Below are 17,077 nucleotides of genomic sequence, written 5' to 3' on the forward strand. Positions count from 1 at the left end.
CCGCGCCGCGCGCCCCCCGCCCCGCCGCCCGCGCCCGGGGCCTGCACAATGCACGGCGCCGCGCCGGGACCCGTTGCCCCAGGCAACCGCAGGACGCCACGTGGCGCGGCGCGGGCCTCGGGTGAGCATCGCCCCGCGCTCCGAACCCAGGCCCGTCCTGCTCCCGTCCCAGACAGGATCCCCTCCCCCACCTGCGCCCTCGAACCGAGCTTGCAGGCTCAGAACCCCAGAACTGACCTTCTCACCTCCACCCGCGCACCCTCCCCCGCTTCTTGGAACTCCGGCCCTGCCCATTCCTCCCTGACCCCAGACCTCCTCTCTGTAATCCCAGACCTGCTCTCAACCTGATCTGTGCCCTGCCCCCAGCCCAGACCTGTCCCCAAACCCAGACCTATCCCCAGCCCAGACCTATGCCCAGCCCAGACCTGCCCCCATCCCTGACTTGCCCCCCAGCCCAGAACTATCCCCAGCCCAGACCTGCCCCCAGCCCAGACCTGTCCCAGACCCCAGACCTGTCCCCAGCCCCAGACCTGTCCCCCAACCAGGGCCTCAGACCCCTGTCCTGCTCCCTGGCTTTGCTCCTAACTGCTATCTCCACCAGGGCCCAGAGGCAGGAAGGCCAAGCCGCTGGAGGTCTGCATGGAGGAGAGGAAGAGGCTCTGGTCCGCTTCGTCGGGTGGAGACAGGAGAGAAGAAAACAGTCTGTATTGCCCGCGTCCAATCCACTCGCTTAGAGCCAAGTAGTGCTCAGATGTGCTGTCCTCCTGTGGTCAGCTGTAACGAACCACGTGCACGGGGCGGGGGACCCAAACTGCCAAGTCTGCAGGACGCGGGCACCTTGTCCAGGGCCGTGGCTGGGGCCGTGTCTGGGGTCATGTCCAGGGTCATGTCTGGGGCTGTACAGGGCGCGAGGCCCCGTGGGGTGCTGGGTGTGTTTGGGGGGCTCCCGCTGCTCCGGCACCACCCCCCCGCCCCCGGTCATCTTCCCGCTGGGAAAGTGGAGGATTCGGTGTTAAGGGCCCCGGTGGTAGCACTGTGGAGAGCCCCGGTCGCTCCTGTCTTAGTGACTTCCCTAGCTTGCCCGTGGTCAAACATGGTGTTTATTTCGTCGGTAAATCCCACCGGGGAGTAGAATTGCTGGGTGTTCATTTGGTTCTAGAAGATGCCGCCAAGCAGTTACTGGCCGGAGATGAGAGTTCCCGTTGCTCCCGTCTGGGCCAGCGGTCGGAGTTGTCCTTGGCTCCGGGCAGCCTGTGGTGTCCGTGAGTGTCTCACTCTGGCTCCGGTTTGCATTTCCCGACAGTGGTGCCGGCCCTTTTCACGTACTCACGGCCACTCACAGCTCCCCTTCCGTGGAGGCCTGTTCCGGATCTGCCGGCCATCATGAAATGGGGTCGTGGGTCTCACTGACTTACGGGAGTTATGTGGAGGTGCCGGATACCAGAGCCTTGTCGGGTAGATGCGTCATAAACACCAGCTGGCACGTCAGTGCTTAGTGATTCCTTCCGATAATCAGAACATCTTAGATTTAGTGAAGTCTAACTGTCAAACGTTTCTTCTATGCCCAGTGTATTCTGTGTCTTACTTAAGAAATCTTTGTCTGTTCCATTGTCCACAAGATAATATTCTATGTTTTCGTTTAGAAACCTTACAATTCCACTTTTCACATTTAGGTCCATGACCCGCTGGGACTGAGTATTGTGTGCGGCGTGAGGTAGGGGTCTGTGGGTCACTGTTCATTGCCGTCCCCCCATGAACATCCAGTTGACACAGCCTCCACCCGGCAGTGTCACCGTTGTGGACAGGCAGGTGTAGGCCCATTTTTGGGTTCTTCATTCTGTTCTGTGGAACTTTCCACTGTCCTTATTCCACACCACCCTGCTTTAATTATGGGACTTTGTAAGTCTTACTGCCTGGTAGTAGACGCCCCCCGACCTTGTTCTTCTTCAGGTTTGTGTGGGTTTTCTTGGACTTTTGCACATTCTCATAAATTTTAGAATCAAATTGTTAATTTATACACATGTACAAATCCTGCTGGAGTTTTAATTGCGATCACATTGAATCTATACATCAGGTTGGGGACAATTAACGTCTTAACAACACTCAATATTCTCACCTATGAGCATGCAGTTCTCTGTTACTTCTTCTTAGCAGTGTTTTGTGGGTTTTCAGCGTGTAACTACGCCAGACTTCTTTTGTTAGATTTACTCCTAGATATTTGATGGTTTTTGATGTTGTCGTAGATGACATTCTTGAGTTTCATTTTCTAATTGTTTCTTGTATATAGAAATACGGTTTATTTTAGGGTGCTGGTGTGGTGTTGGGTGACCTTACAAACACACCTCCTAGTTCTAATAGCTTGTAGAGTCATTCACATTTTTTATGCGCAATCATCATCTACAAATCTTTCATGCTTTCTACCTTCTATTTCCCTTTCTTGCATTATTGCATTGGCTAGTACTTTCAGTGTGATATTAAATAGAAATGGCACGTGGACGTCTTTGTTCCCAAATTCAAGGAGAAAGTGTTCAGCAGTTCACCGTGAAGTATGATGTTGCTATAAGCTTTAAAGGAAGTTATCTTTTATTCCTTGCTTGCTGAGAGTTTTCAAATGAATAGTTATTAGCTTTTATTACATGCTTTCTTCTGCATCTATTGTGATATGTTCTTTTCCCTTTAGTCTATTAACGCGATGAGTTACGTGGATAGATTTTCAAATATTAAACCCACTTTGCGTTCCTGGAATAAACCCCATGTGGTCACATTATATGTTTTTCTAAGTCATTAGATTCGATTTACAAATGTGTTAAGATTTTTGTGTCTATTTTTATGAGAGAGATTGGCCTGTACTATTCCTTTTTTTAGTCCTTGTAGCGTTTTTGTCTTCTATTTATGGCATCATAAAAAAGGGGGAGGAGTTTCCCGTTTTCCTATTGATTGAAGGGTTCACGTAAGGTGTTTTTCCCTCACATGTTTGGAAAGAGTAACTTGTGGTGCCGTCTAGACCCAGAGTTCTCATTTTGGGTGACCTTTTAATTGTGGAGATAATTTCTTTCACGGAAACAGGCCTATCCAGATTTTCTATTTCTTTTGCGTCTGTTTTGATCAGCTGTTTTTCAAGGAACGTGTCCGTGTCATATGAGCTGTCAAATTATTGGCACGTAGATGTTCATAACATCATCTTTTTGTCGTTTTGCAATGACGTCAATGCAGTCATTAGGGACGGCCCTTATTTCATTCTTGACATTGGTAATTCATGTTTTTTCTTTATTTTTCCTTGATCGGAGGTTAGAAATTTTATCAGTTTAAAAATTGTTTCAAAGATCCAACTTTTGGTTTTGTTAATTTTCTCTCTGCTACATTTGTTTTTTTTTTAATTGAATCCTTCCCTTATCTTTATTATTTCCTGTCTTCTATTTAATACTTTCTTGAGTGTAACTGTTCTCTGTCTAGCCTCTTGGGATAGCAGCTGAGGTAACTGCGTTTGTTTTCTGTTCTAAAGTGAGCATTTGACGCCATTAGGTCCCTCTGACCACTGCTTCAGCTGCGTCGTAATGCCTTGATAGGTCATATTTTTATTTCATTTAACTCACATTATTTTTAAATTTCCATTTGATGTCTCTTTTGATCCAGTTTAAAACTGTGCTGCTTAATTTTTGAACATTTAGGAAATTTTCTAGTTATCTTCTTACTACCTTCTAGTTTGATCCAGCCCGTTGTCAGAGAAGTTAATCTGCACTGTTTCCAGTCTTTGAACTCGGTGAGCTCCGTGGTGCCGCCCGTGGTCTGTGCGTGTGAAGAGCGTGTTTCTCCGCAGCTGTTGGTCGTGGAGTCTGCCTGTCATCAGGTCCAGCTGGTTAGTCGTGCTGTCCAAATTGGTGGTGGTCTGCCGATGCTTTGTTTAATCTTTCATTTGCTGAGAGAAGTAAAAGTATCCCAATATACTTGTGAATTTTCTTTTAGCTCTGTCAACTTACGTTTTTTATATTTTGAAGCTATTATTAGGTATATACACATTTGGAATTTTTATGTGTTCTTGACAGCTTGATCTTTTTAACATCATGAAAACGTTCTCCTTTTGTCTTAATGATTTCATTAAATTTTTATTAATATTTTCTAAATAAATATTAGTATGTATCTAGACATTTACCAAATATTTACTGCGTATTTCTAACAATGACATACTTACATAACCAAACTTTTTTTCATTCTCAATAAAATTAATTAACAATAATCCCTTAATAAAATACAATACCCAGAATATATTCATATTTCCCTAGTTTCCCCCCAAACAACTTTATAGTTGGTTTGTTCACATCAGAATCTGATCAAGGGCCACACGTAGCGTTTGGTTATTTTCTCTCTTAATTGTCTTTTAATCTGGAATAACCAAGCCGATGTTTGAGAGGGGCAGACGGCCTCCTGCTCTGTAGAAAGTCGCCCTCTGGCTTTGCCTGGGCGCTTCCTCCTGGGGGATTCCACCTGTGCCCTGGTGTGGGAGCGCAGGTGCCCCGGGACTTGGCACGCCCCCTCCAGGGGTGCTGAGTGCTCCACTGTGCCCGGGGCATCTGGCCTCGCCATCCTCAGCGCTGCGCTGGCCACTGCCGGCCAGACCCCTCCTGTGGAGTTGCCTCCTCCCGAGGGGTGGCGCGGCTGGTTCCTCTTTAGAGACAGGGTCTCACTGTGTTGCCCAGGCTGGTTTCAAACTCCTGGGCTCAAGTGATCCTCCACTTCAGAGATTAATTTTTGTTAATCTTCTGTATGTATTAAGCCCGAATGGAAATTAATTTTCATTAATGATGTTTCTGCGTCTATTACACTGAGATACAGACTTTTTTGTATCTATTGTAGGATTTTTCCTTGTTCTGTTAATGTGGTGAATCATAAAGCTTCACTTTCAAATCCAGCCTTGGAATCGCCCATCGCGGCCAGGACTGAGCCTCCTCCCCGTCGCCAGGCGCCAGGCTGTGGCCTGCGCTGTGACTCGGGCTGGCTCTCGCTGCCCTGGCCTGGCCGGACGCGGGCATCGCACAACTCCGGCATCGTCAGCAGCGGGGAGGTGGTCGCGCCTTCCCTGCCGCAGAGCGAGTCGTGTGAGAGGAAAGGTTTGGGGGGTTGACGCAGGAAGCCACCATTTCTGTAGTGGAGGATATTTTATATTTTCCATTTCTTCTGATGTCTATTCTGGTAATTTGTATTTTTCAAGGAATTTTTCCTTTCTAAATTTCTGATTTATTGCCATAAATTCATAATATCCTTATATTTTTAAACATCTAAGGAGTTTCCTGTTCTGCTGTTACTTTTTATGCCTTTTCTGTTTCACTCGTCGGTGTCACCAAACCCATGGTTTATTAATTTTACTAAACCTTCGGCTTGACGTTCTGGATTGTATTTTTAAAAACACCTGTTAATGTCTGCTCTTTATTATTTTTCTTGTAATTTCCTTGGGCTTAAATTTACTGTTTTCTTTCTAACTTCTTGGGAGAGAGGCTACCTTCGTTGCTTTTTAGCCTCTGTTATTTTCTAATAGATTTATATACAGCTGAATATTTCTTTATAAACACAGTTTTAAATACAAGCCACAAGTTTTAATATTTGGTATTTTAATTGTCATTTAGTAAAAAAAAAAAAACATACACTTCCTGTCTTGATTTCCTCCTTGGCCGCGGGACTCTGTAGTGTAACAGCCTGGCTCTGCGGGTGTGTGGATGCCCCGGCCGTGCTTTGTCTCGTCATCGTCTCTGCAAAGCGGAGCATTCTCATCCTGACTGGGTCCCACTGACTGATTTTAACTTTTACGGTTAGCGCTTTCTGCGCACCCGTGAGAGATCTTTGCCGAGCCTAAGTTGTGAAGTGCTCTGCCGGGTTCTCCCGGAAGCTTCCTTGTGTGTTCGTGCTCCCGTCGTGAGCTCTCGCCTTTTCCATGTGGAGGTGCGGGTGTTCTAGCACCATCCGCCGAGCGGCTTGGTGCCTTCGTCTGAACGACCGGCCAGGAGGTGTGGCCGTGGGGTCTGGCTGGGACGTGTGCATCTCAGGGGCATGGGCACAGCGGACATTCAAGCCACCAGACCAGGTGGGACGCCCGGGGGTGGGCAGAGCGTGTGGCCGGAGGACTCCCACATTGGGGCCTGGGGGGAGAAGGGGCCGCAGTGGGGGTGGGGGGGACAGAACAGGGGCGGGGGTGCCTGGTCGGCCAAGTGTCCAGAGGCTTTGGCCTGGACGTGCGTGAGCTCAGCTCGAGCTGCGCCTGTGGCGGGTGGAGCCCCCTGGGGGTGAGGAGTCAGCGGGGGAGGGAGGGCTCAGGGCACCGGGAGCGGGGCTTCGATTTTTATTGTAAGACGGGCACCGTACACTCGGTGTGTGCTTGTGGGAGCCCTCGTGTCCAGGGCCGGAGAGGCCCGAGAGAGGCGTAGGCAGCGGGGAGGGTGTCGGAGGCAGACGGCCACCGGATCGGAACCGGTGCCCGGGTGGGCTGAGAAGGGCAGCGACACAGAGCCCCGTGGGGGCCGTGGGTCCCCAAGGCCAGCGCAGCCAGGGCGTGCGCAGGGTGGGGACCAAGGGCCAGGCAGGGGAAGGGCGGGGTGGCACGATGGGGCCTTTGTGGTCGCGTCTCTGCTGTGGGCACGGGAGCGTCGCTGCTCAGTGCTGGGCTGCGCTGTTCCCGCCTTGATGTCTCGTTTCTCTCCTGCAGAACTGAAACGAGGGATTTCCAGAGACTTGGCTTCTTCCCCCAGACTGGACAGATACAGAATAGCAAGACAATTAACGGAAAAAGCCATCAAGGTAAACGCTCTCTGGACTCTGTGGGGAGGCGGATACTTTTTGAACACGGAAATTTATTTTGGAGTTTGGGGTCTGTCGGTCTGGCCCAGACACACTCGCGGGCAGAGGTGTCCTGACCTGCCAGGGCCGCCTGGCCCCTCCCGCGAGGAGGGAGACGCTGCCCGAGCTGCTTCCCATCTCAGTGGGCTTTGGAAATAGGGGTGCTTCTCTGACCCCCACCCCAGGGGCAGCCAGCGCTGCCCATCCTGCCAGGAGGTTCCCAATCAGAAACAGGCTCTTTCTTGGTGTGTGTCCCCAGCCCCCTGGGGACGCTCCTGTCACCTGTGTGTGCAGAGGGGTTTGCACCTCAGGGGAGGAGCTCCAGAATTATGCCTCTGGGAGCTTACGGGGCAGCTGGCACCTGCAGGGAGAGAGGCCACACGCTCGCCGGGGTGTAAGTGCATCCTCTCTGGGGAGCAGGGGCCTCTGCCCGGAACGTGGGCGTCTGGGTCCGGGAGACAAGGAAGGTCCTCACGTCCCGTAAGCGGGAGCGGTGGCTGCACGTCTGCCGCCCTCGGAATCGAAGAGCGCGTGACTTGGGGAAAGGCGCAGTCTCTGTCTTTACAGGGTTAGGGTCAGGGTTAGGGTTAGGGTCAGGGTTAGGGTTAGGGTTAGGGTTAGGGCTATGCGGAGGAGCTCCGGGAAATCCGGTGCACAGTAGTATGCGGAAAACGTCCTCGTTCCCTAAACTTTCTTCTGAGGTGCAACACATATAAAAGCACAAACTGCAGTTGCGCAGTGCGGCGATTGGAGCCTGGACGCGCCAGATGGAGCAGCAGAGCACGTTCGCGGGTTCGTACCCAGCGACCGCCTTGGAGGACGCGGCCACCGCTGTCAGGAGTTCCCTCCCAGCCGCCATTCCCTCCCCCACTCCAAATCCTGGCGCCACTGATGTTTCGCACTTTCTATGGCTGCCCCGGCCCTGCTGGACTTTCACGTGAGCAGAACCACTCAGTAATTTTCAGATTTTCTTCTGAACCTTTAAACATCCCTCTAGGTACTGCTTCAGATGCAGCTCGAAGGCTTTTATTGTGTAGAATGTTTGTTCACATTCTGTTCAAAGTACTTTGTAGTTCATTGACATGTGGGTTACTCGAAAGTATGGCTCTTTTCTTTTTGTTTTGTTTTTTTGAGACAGGGTCTTGCTCTATTGCTCAGAGTGGAGAGCAGTGGTGTCATCACAGCTCACGGCAGCCTCCAACTCCTGGGCTCAAGCGATCCTCCTGCCTCAGCCTCCCCAATAGCTGGGACTACAGGTGTGCACCACCACGCCCGGCTAATTTTTCTATTTTTTGTAGAGATGGGGTCTTGCTCTTGCTCAGGCTGGTCTCGAAAAAAGTTTGGTTCTTAATTTCTATACTTGTGGATTTTTTGTTGTTATATTATATTATGTTGTTATAGCGTAGTTATATTGCACTGGGTTGAGAACGTGACGCGTATGATGTCATTCATTGACATTTGTTTAGACTTGCCTTGTGCCTAACACTGTGTTAGCTTCTGCGGAAGTTGGTGCAGAGTGCTCTAGGTACAGCCATCGGGGTAGGATTTGTGTGCGTCGTTCAAATCTTCTGTGGTCTTGCTGCGGTTTTTTGTCTGTGTGTTCTGTCATTTGCTGAGAGGAGCATGTTAAAATGCCCTATGATAATCTTGGATCTGTCTACTGTGCAGTTTCGTCTATTTTCGTTTTATGTAGTTTATAGCTCTCTTACTAGGTGCATACACATTAAATGTATCTCTGTGGCTAACTGAAGCTTTTTAAAATCACGGAATGATCTTCTTTAGTTTAATAATGTTTGTTTGTCCCAAAGGCTATTTCGTCTCATATTTATACCTTTTCATTTTCTAACCTATCTATAGGCCTTCGCTTTTCACGATCGCTTGTGAACAGCATAGAGTTAGCGTTAAGAAATCTGGCACTCTGCCTTTTAACTGGAGCATCTGGCGTGTGTGTGACAAACCGCAGGCGTGTGTAGGCGTGTGCAGGCGTGTTGCCGCCTTGTTTCATCCACCTGGCGTGTCCCGTCTGTCCAGTTCTTTCTTCTCCTGTTGGGCCCTCTTTTGGGCTGGTGACTTTGTTGATTTCCCGTTGCTCCCACGTCCCTTAGACGTCTTTGTGGTTTCGATGGTTCCCGCAGGAAATGTATTCTGCTGATTTAGCAAAGCAAACCCATTTTCCCCAGTTACTCAGTTTGATCACAACCAAGCCAGTGTGAGGGGCGACCGGGAGGTCTTGCGAAGCTGCAGGGCAGGTCTCGGGCCGGTTCCTAGAGGAAGGCGGCTCAGAGAGGTCCTCTGACCTCCCGGGGCTCTCACGCGGGTGCTGGAACTCAGAACCACCGCGTCTGGCCACGCGCCAGCTGCGTTCCCGGGTGTGGGCGCGCACATCCTCCTGCGGGGCCGTGTTGGTTGTCTGCGCCGTTTCTGCGGTGCTGGGTGCAGGGTCCCAGCCGCCCCACGCTGGCCTGCGCCCTCAGGCCCTTCCTGGGCTGCGAACGGCTCCTCCTCGGCCTCCAACCTTGGGCACCCACGCTCCCCAACACGAGGGACGGTCACCCTCACAGAGAGGACAAGCCACGCAGGACAGTCGCGCACCTGTCCTCAGATCTGCAGGTGCACAGCCGGCCCCGCCCACCGCCCGGGTCCAGACCTCACCCTGCGCCGGCTGCATCAGAGAGCACCGGCTTCCCTGTCCTGCCGTGGCCGTCTGGGCCCGTGTGCGAGTGTGTGTGCAAATGTGTGTGTGTGCGAGTGTGTGTGTGCACTGTGAGTACAAGTGCTCCCTGTGGGAGTGTGAATGAGTGTGGGTGCGTATGTGGGTGTGAGTGTGCAAGTGTGTGCGTAAGGGTGTACGAGCGTGTGAGCGCGTGGACGCACACGCGTGTGGGTGCGTGTGTGGCGTGTCACTGTGGGTGAGTGGTGTGAGTGTGGCCATGAGTGTGGGTGTGAGCGGGAGCCTCTGCACACGGATGACGTGGACACAGAACCGCGGCCGCCCCCCAGTGCCGTGTCCGGTGCCCCCGCCCTGCACACGGCCCACACGCCGCGCCTGCGTGCTTCCTATTTCCGGTGTTCTTCTTGGGGCGGGTCTTCCCGCCGCAGCACAGCCCCTCACTCTGCTTTGAAAACTCCTCTTACCAGGAAACAACCAACCTATTTTTCAGTGCTTTAGTTTAAAACATGCTCTTGCCATCTAGGAAAAGAAGATCTTCTCCATCTGCGGGCACTACCCGGTGATCCGGGCGGCTCTGCGCAGGAAGGGCTGGGTGGAGAAGAAGTTCCACTTTTTGCCCAAGGCTGCCCCGAATGCCGAGGACGCAGGGGAAGAGGCTGCCGGTACAGTATTTCCGCATGGGGCGTCGCTGGGTCCCTCCCCAAGTGTTGGGGTGTCTGACCCCACGTCTCCACCACCCCCGGCCCACCCACCCCAGCGTGCACGCCCGGGCACTGGTCACTGTTCGGGTCCCACGTCCACACCAGGCCAGGCCTCCTTCCGTGGGGGGGTCCCCATCGTCCTCTTCCAGCCCTGGCTCCCACGGTGCCGGCTGAGCCCCCCGACCCATGCACAGCGGCGTCTGCGTCCTCTGGCCCCACCGCGGCCCAGGTCAACCCGTCCTCCCTGGTCCTGGTTCCTGAGCTCTGAGCCTGTCCCCATGCTCACCCCTGGGCTGTCCGTACCGCCCCACACGCCGGGGGTGCCAAGTGGGGGACGCCCACTGGTGGACACAGGGCCCTGCCCCACCGAGGGAGGCCCCGCGTGGAGAAGGTTCCGAAAGGTCGGCAGGTGCCATCCTGCCTGCGGCGGGAGAGCCGGCTGCTGCAGGGGCCTGGATGTGGCCAGGTGGCCAGGCCTCTGCTGTGTTTTGTTTGCAGGTAACGAATGTGAAGTCAAAGAAAATCGAGAAATGGCGTTGGAGAGAGCAGACAACATCCATGACGTGATGGTACGCTCCCGAACGCGTGAGCCGCAGCCCCGTCTCACACCGTCACCCGCCTTGGTGCCCCCACGGCCCGTGTCGCGGGGGAGGGGCGGCAGCTGGTGGGTGACGAGGCCAGAGTGACAATGGGCACCGCAGCTGGGTGGCAGGACCCCGGGGTGGGACGAGCCACTGTGCGTCAGCGCCCCCCGCACCCCGCGCAGGGCTGCCCAGACTACCTGCGCTGTGCGTGTGGGTGACTGGGGGGCTCTGCGTGGCCCGGGCTGGGGTCGGGCAGCCTGGCCGACGCACTGCAGGGCGGGTCCTGGTCACACAGCTGCACACCCCCCTCCCCAGGCCCAGCCAGGCCATCCTGGCTCCGCGGGGACTCTGGCCCCATAAAGAGGGCAGAAGGGCAGCCAGCCGGGAGGGGCGCTGGCTGTGCGTGTCGTGTGCAGAGCACGTGAAGTGCCCACACGTCCGTACCAGAAACACGAATGGGAAAGTGGGCAGAGGCTGGCCAGGCCCCGCAGCGGCCGGCAGGCACCGTGTTGAGTTTGTGGCGTTAACTCTGCGCCGCAGGGCAGCGTGTGCGTCCCGTGCAGCAAGCATGCGATGGGAAGCAAGGCTGTGGTGTCGGCTCGGCCTCCAGCAGGTTCCACGTGTGGGGCCCACGCAGAGCGGACCTCCCTCTTCGCTAGCTGGGGCCTGAGGTCTGGCCTGGGCGGCAGCTGGGCTGCGCGAGGCTCCTGCTCCGTAGACGGCCGAGCACTCGGCGTCCTCACGCGGGAAACGAGGGCCGGGGTCTTTCTAGGGCCTCGTCCACGAGGAGGGCCCTGCCGGCTGACACCGTCCTGGGGCCAGGGTTCCAGCACATGCGTGTGCGGGAGAGAAACATTCTGTCCGCTGCACGCGGACAGGGACACGTAGGGCAGGCAGCCCCGCGGTGACGCTCTGTCCCCACCCCAGTGCGGTGGCGAGTGTGCTGCTCTCTGCTTTGTGCATCTAAGAGAGTTCACAGCGCACTGTATGGAATGAGACTCTGTCTGAAAGCAACAAGAAAAGCTGTGGATGTCACTCTGAGGGCAGGAAAAGGAGCCCAGACCACGAAAAAGAGCAAAGTGCTAGGAATTCCGTCAGCGCTGCCCGTGTGGCTGTGTCTGGGTTCTGTCTTAGAATTTCACTCCGAACCCAACGGGGGTTTTACCAGTGGGGTGCTGCCGAAGCCGTGTCACGTGAGGTCAGAGCCGGGGGGTCCCAGAAATGATGGGCTGTACGGGGTGCCAGACAGGCCGGAAAAGCGGAAGGAGTGTCACTCTGAAAACCCTCACGAGGCAGGAACGAGGGACGTGGGACAGTTCGTGTTGTGAGCAAAGCCATTTCCAGCGGCGCTAATCTTTTTGCGCCTCCCGAAGTTCCTGGGAGCGGAGACCTGATGCCGCGGACTTGGAGGCCGGCCGCGGTCCGCGTGGCGCGTGGCCCCAGCTCAGAGCTGCGCTCCACTGCGGCGGCTGCTGACGACGGTGGGGGTGACTGTGGTGAGGAGGGTGAGGAAGGACACGAGGAAAATGGCCCAGACTGTGACCCATGAAGGACGGAGCCCTGCAGGAGCCGGTGCGGCGGTGCTCACCCGCAGTCCCAGCGCCCTGGGGGCCCAGGCGGAGGCTGCTCTAGCCTGGAGTTGGCGGCCGCAGGGAGCCGGGTCGCACCGCCGCGCTCCAGGGCCAGAGCGGGGCAGCCCGGAGCGGTGCGCGGCGTGAGGACAACCTGCTTCCCTGAAGAGGATGAATTTGCATCGTGTGACAAGCCTGCTTCGAGCTTTCTGTTGCTGCTTGTTTGCTTATTTTTGTTTTTGGCAGCCTGACGGTAAAACGTCGAATACGATTTTAGTTCTCACAAGAGAAAAAGAGAATTCCCGTATCGCACGCAATTTAAATCCCATCGACTACTCGCGGTTATAGGCCAACTGCTCTCGAGGACAAAGGCTTGGAACGCGGGGTGTTGATAGAGACTGTCTTCTGGCCAGTCCAGGTTGGTAGAAAACGAAACGCCGTACTTCCTCTGGACCATCAAGAGGGACGTTGTGGACTGTCACAGCCTGGCCGGCGACCAGATGCTGAACCACTACGGGAAGACGGCCGCCTTCACCACCAAGGTGAGCGGGGCGGGGCTCCGCCCTGCGGTCACGGTCGCTGCCCCGGAACCCCTGCCCCCGCGGTCGCTCCCCAGGGCCCCCTGCCGGCCTGGTCCGAGGCCCCGGTGGGTTGCCAGGCACCTGCCCCTCCCGCCCACGCCCCCCCAGGGTACCCCGGGCCCCTTGCTCTGCCCCTGGGGCCATAGAAGGCCCCTCCCCAGGGCACACGGCGGAGCCAAAGGCGGGGCGGGTGGGGGCCCTGCGCGGACGAGGCGGAGCTGAGCTGCCCCGCGGGCCCCTAACGTGCGGCTGTCTCTGGAGATCGGGCTGTGCGTGAGCATGCGGAGCCTGCCGTGGTACGTCCAGGCGAACCCCGACTCCTTCTTCCCGCGCTGCTACAGCCTCTGCACCGAGGGCGAGAGGCAGGAGTTCCTGGGTAAGCGACTGGTGGCCTCCAGCGGGGGCCGGGCCAGGACTGCCGGGCGAGGCCCTCTGGCAACACCGGGAGGGGCGCTGGAGGCTGTGCAGCGGTCTGTGGCTCTGAGGGGCAGGGAGCCTCACGACACGTGCCCGCTCGGAGCGGCTCTGCCTGTCCCTTGGTGGGCCCCTGGGCTCCCCCGTGCCCAGAGCCGGGGCCGGGCTGGAGCCTGGTTCTGCCGTCGGAGATGGGGGCTGGTGCTGTCAGCAGAGGGGCTTCTGGAAAGGTCCTTCCAGGGCAATGCTGAGACAGATGGGTGGGGCGGAGGCCTGAGGACAGAGGACCAGGGAGAGGACACCTGGCCATGGTGGTGGGGTGCACAGGGACAGTGGCCCTGGGGAGGACGGAGCGTGAGGTTCTGCCCCTGGGCCTGTGGACGGGGCAGGTGAGCCGCTGGGTGGCGGCGGCTGTGGCTGGAGGTCAAGGGAAGCGGTCAGACTCCCAATCTGCAGAGGGGTTGGGGGAGGACAGGCGGGGGCAGAGCGGCCCCAGGGCTGTGGGGGGGGATGAGGCCCTGCAGGCCGGTGCCTGGGCTGAGGCTGCTGGGGGAGCCTGTGCAGCCCGGCCAGTCCCCAGGCCCCGGCCCCAGCTCAGGCAGAGGGGGCGAGGCCTCGGTGTCCTTTCAGACGACTTCCGGCGCACGGCGGCCTCCAGCATCCTCAAGTGGGTCGTCAGCCACCAGAACTACGGCAGAAGCAAACCCAAGAGCCAGCGGGCGGAGGCTGGGAACGGAGACCCGGACAGCAAGAAAGGTGTGTCTGGCGCAGCGGGAGCACGGGCCTCTGTCCCCGGCCTCCAGTAGCCTGGCCAGAGAGTTATTGATTTCATTGATGTTTCCAAAGAACCAGATTTTTGTTTCATTGATTTTTCTATTGGTTTCCTATTTTTCAATTTCATTGATTGCTGCTGTCATTTTTATTGTTTTGTTTCTTCTTACTTTGGACTTAATTTGCTTTTCTTTTCTAATTTTCTGAGATGGAAGCTCAGATCATTGGTTTTAGAGCTTTTTCTTTTCTAATGTATGTCCTCAACGCATTTTCCTCCAAGCTCTGTTTTTGCTGCATCCACAATTTTTTTTGTTTTTGAGACTGGGTGTCACCCTGTCGCCTGGGCTGCAGTGCGGTGGCCTCATTGCAGCTCACTGCAGCCTCACACTCATGGCAAACCTCAAGGGATCCTCCTGCCTCGGCCTCCCAACGTGCTGGGATCACAGGTGCGAGCCACCGCACGCCGCCCCACGAACTTTGATGTTATGTTTTCACTTTTACTTAGTTCAAAATATTGCTTAATTTATCTCGACATCTCTTCTTTGACACACGTGTTATTTGGAAGTGTGTTGTTTAATCTCCAAATACTTTGGGATTTTCCAGCTATCTTTGTTACTAATTTCCAGTTTAATTCCCGTGTGGTCTGAGCGCATACATCGTAGGATTTCTGCTCCTTTAAATTTGTTCACGTGTGTTTTATGGCCGGAACATGACCCACCTCGGTAAACGTTCCGCGTGTCTGTAACTACAGCAGAGCACTCATTTCTATCTGTGCTTGAAATTCAGTCTTTGCCTCACGTATTTGGAAGCCCGTTACCGGGCGCGTGCATAACGAGGACGGTTACATCTTGCTGGAGAATTGACTCCTTTTTCGTTGCGTGATGTTCTTTTTATCCCCGATGATTTTCCTTGCTCCGAAGTCTTCTCTGCATGAAATCGACGTAGCTCTTCCAGCTTTCTTCTGGTGAGTGTTAGCCTGCTGTCTTTCTCCATCCCTTTACTTTGAATCTATGTGTATCTGTGTATTTCAAGGGGGTTCTTATGGGAAACGTAGGTCTTGTTGTTCAGTCCACGCCCACGATCTCTGTCTTTCAGTCGGTACATTGAGACCACTAACTTTTAAAGTGACCATCGATGTAGTTGGATCAACATCTGCCTTATTCGTTGCTGTTTTCTATTTGTTACCCTCGGTTTTTGTTCCTGTTTTTTTTTCCCACTCTTTTCTGACATGTCTGGTTTTCTGCCTTTCGTGGGATTGCCTCACGCCATTTGCGAATTGCAGTTCGGGCTTTCCGACCCGGCGCGCTCCTGCGGAGGTTTCCACTGCAGAGAGTCGTGGTTCTCTGTCTCTGCTTTTCTGTCCCTCCGGCTGGTGGTTGCTTTGACCTCACTTGTCTGGCAGATCTGAGAAGAGCTGATTTCGCGTCTGTTCAGCTTCTTACCTGTCTTTGGGACGGGGTGGAGACTTCCGAGCTCCTTGCGTGCTGGACGAGAGACGAGAAAGGCCATCATTCACTTTAAAGTGGTTAATCTACTTCATGTTCTGAATTTCACCGCAATAAAAACATCCAGTGCTGTTGTCGTCTCCACGGCTGTCACCCAAACGGGAGGAGCCTCTCCTGCCGCGCTGCCTCGGCAGGGCCTGGTCCCCTTCGCAGCCACCCCTCGGTGCAGTGCCCCAGCCGGCTCTGCGCCCGGGTCCCCGAGTCTGTGGCGTTAGTCTCCTTGCTCTTCCTGTCGCTGGTACCTGTGTCCACGTCGCCCCAGAGCTGGGGGGGTGGCTGGCGGTTCTTCTCCGCGGCTCGAGTTCCCGCTGCTCCTGCAGCCGTTGCTTCCTGAGACCCAACCGGGATCTTGAGTCGAGGGTTCCAGAAGGAAGGTGAGATTCCGTGCAAAGGGCCAGATGCACAAAGCCACGGCACCCCCCTGCACAGGTGCTCTGAGAAGTGCTTTGGGGACGGGGGTTGTGCTTACCGGCCACCCACAGGGCCTGTGGGCCTCATGTGGAGCAGGGTCACTCAGAGCGCTCACTGAGTACCCAATGTGTGATCAGAAAAGTATAGTTTGTGAGAGTTTACGAGAAGTACTGGCTGGGCACGGTGGCTCCTGCCTGCGTTGGGAGGCTGAGGTGGGAGGATCACTTCAGCCTAGGAGTTCGAGACCAGGCTGGGCAACATAGTGAGACCCCATCTCTACAAAAAATTTTTAAAAATCAGCCAGGCATGGTGGTACCTCTACTCCCAGCTACCAGGAGGCTGACGCAGGAGCTCGAGGCCGCAGTGAGCTATGATCGCATCACTGCACTCCAGCCTGCACGACAGAGCAAGACACTGTCTCTAAAAAACAAAAAACAAAAAACGAGAAGTGCTATCTCATTGCTACTATAAGGCGTCAGGGTCTGGCCGCAGGTGTGTGTGCTGTGGAGGACGGGGCTGTTCGGCGGGGAGGCTGCCTGGCACCCAGAGCAGCCTTGTAGCCCAGAGTGGCGCGGGGCAGCCTCTGTCGCCTCCACAGGCCGCGAGAGCTGCCCTCGCGGTGGCCCACACCCCACGTGCCTGTGCTTGGGTTTCAGATCCCGAGAACGCGGAAGCGAAGCTGAGGGGCCTTTCGGGGAAGCTCGTGGACACTGCGTGCAGGGTGTGCCAGGCCTACCTGGGGCAGCGGGCGCACGAGGACCTCGACGTGCCGGAGGACGCTGCGGAGGACCTCACCGAGGACGAGTGGAGGGACCTGACCCAGCAATACTACTCTCTCATCCAGTAAGACGCTGCCTCGCGCGGGCCCTGCTCCCGGCAGCCTCTGGGCATTGGCGGCATCAGGGCGCCTGTCTGGATATCTGGGATGCTTTTGGACAGTGGGCACCTGCCTGGGTGCTGGGGCATCTGTCTAGGTACTGGGGTGTCTGTCTGGATACTGGGGTGTCCGTCTGGGTTCTGGGGCACCTGTCAGGTGCAGGGGTGTC

The 17,077-nt window shown here is 55.4% G+C and overlaps 1 protein-coding gene across 1 annotated transcript in view; it reads left to right on the top strand.

Moving 5' to 3' along the window:
• The first annotated feature begins 639 nt into the window (after window positions 1-639).
• Window positions 640-17,077, top strand: part of TTLL8 (tubulin tyrosine ligase-like family member 8) — a 55,475-nt gene continuing 39,037 nt past the window's right edge. Inside the window, exons 1-8 of the mRNA XM_012648741.1 lie at window positions 640-700; window positions 6,692-6,783; window positions 10,017-10,155; window positions 10,693-10,763; window positions 12,763-12,891; window positions 13,192-13,306; window positions 13,975-14,100; window positions 16,688-16,874. Of these exons, the coding sequence (XP_012504195.1) occupies window positions 640-700; window positions 6,692-6,783; window positions 10,017-10,155; window positions 10,693-10,763; window positions 12,763-12,891; window positions 13,192-13,306; window positions 13,975-14,100; window positions 16,688-16,874 (920 nt within the window). The remainder of the gene's footprint in view (window positions 701-6,691; window positions 6,784-10,016; window positions 10,156-10,692; window positions 10,764-12,762; window positions 12,892-13,191; window positions 13,307-13,974; window positions 14,101-16,687; window positions 16,875-17,077) is intronic.

This window comes from Propithecus coquereli, unplaced genomic scaffold (assembly GCF_000956105.1).
Source record: "Propithecus coquereli isolate 6110/MARCELLA unplaced genomic scaffold, Pcoq_1.0 Scaffold294, whole genome shotgun sequence".
NCBI lineage: Eukaryota > Metazoa > Chordata > Mammalia > Primates > Indriidae > Propithecus > Propithecus coquereli.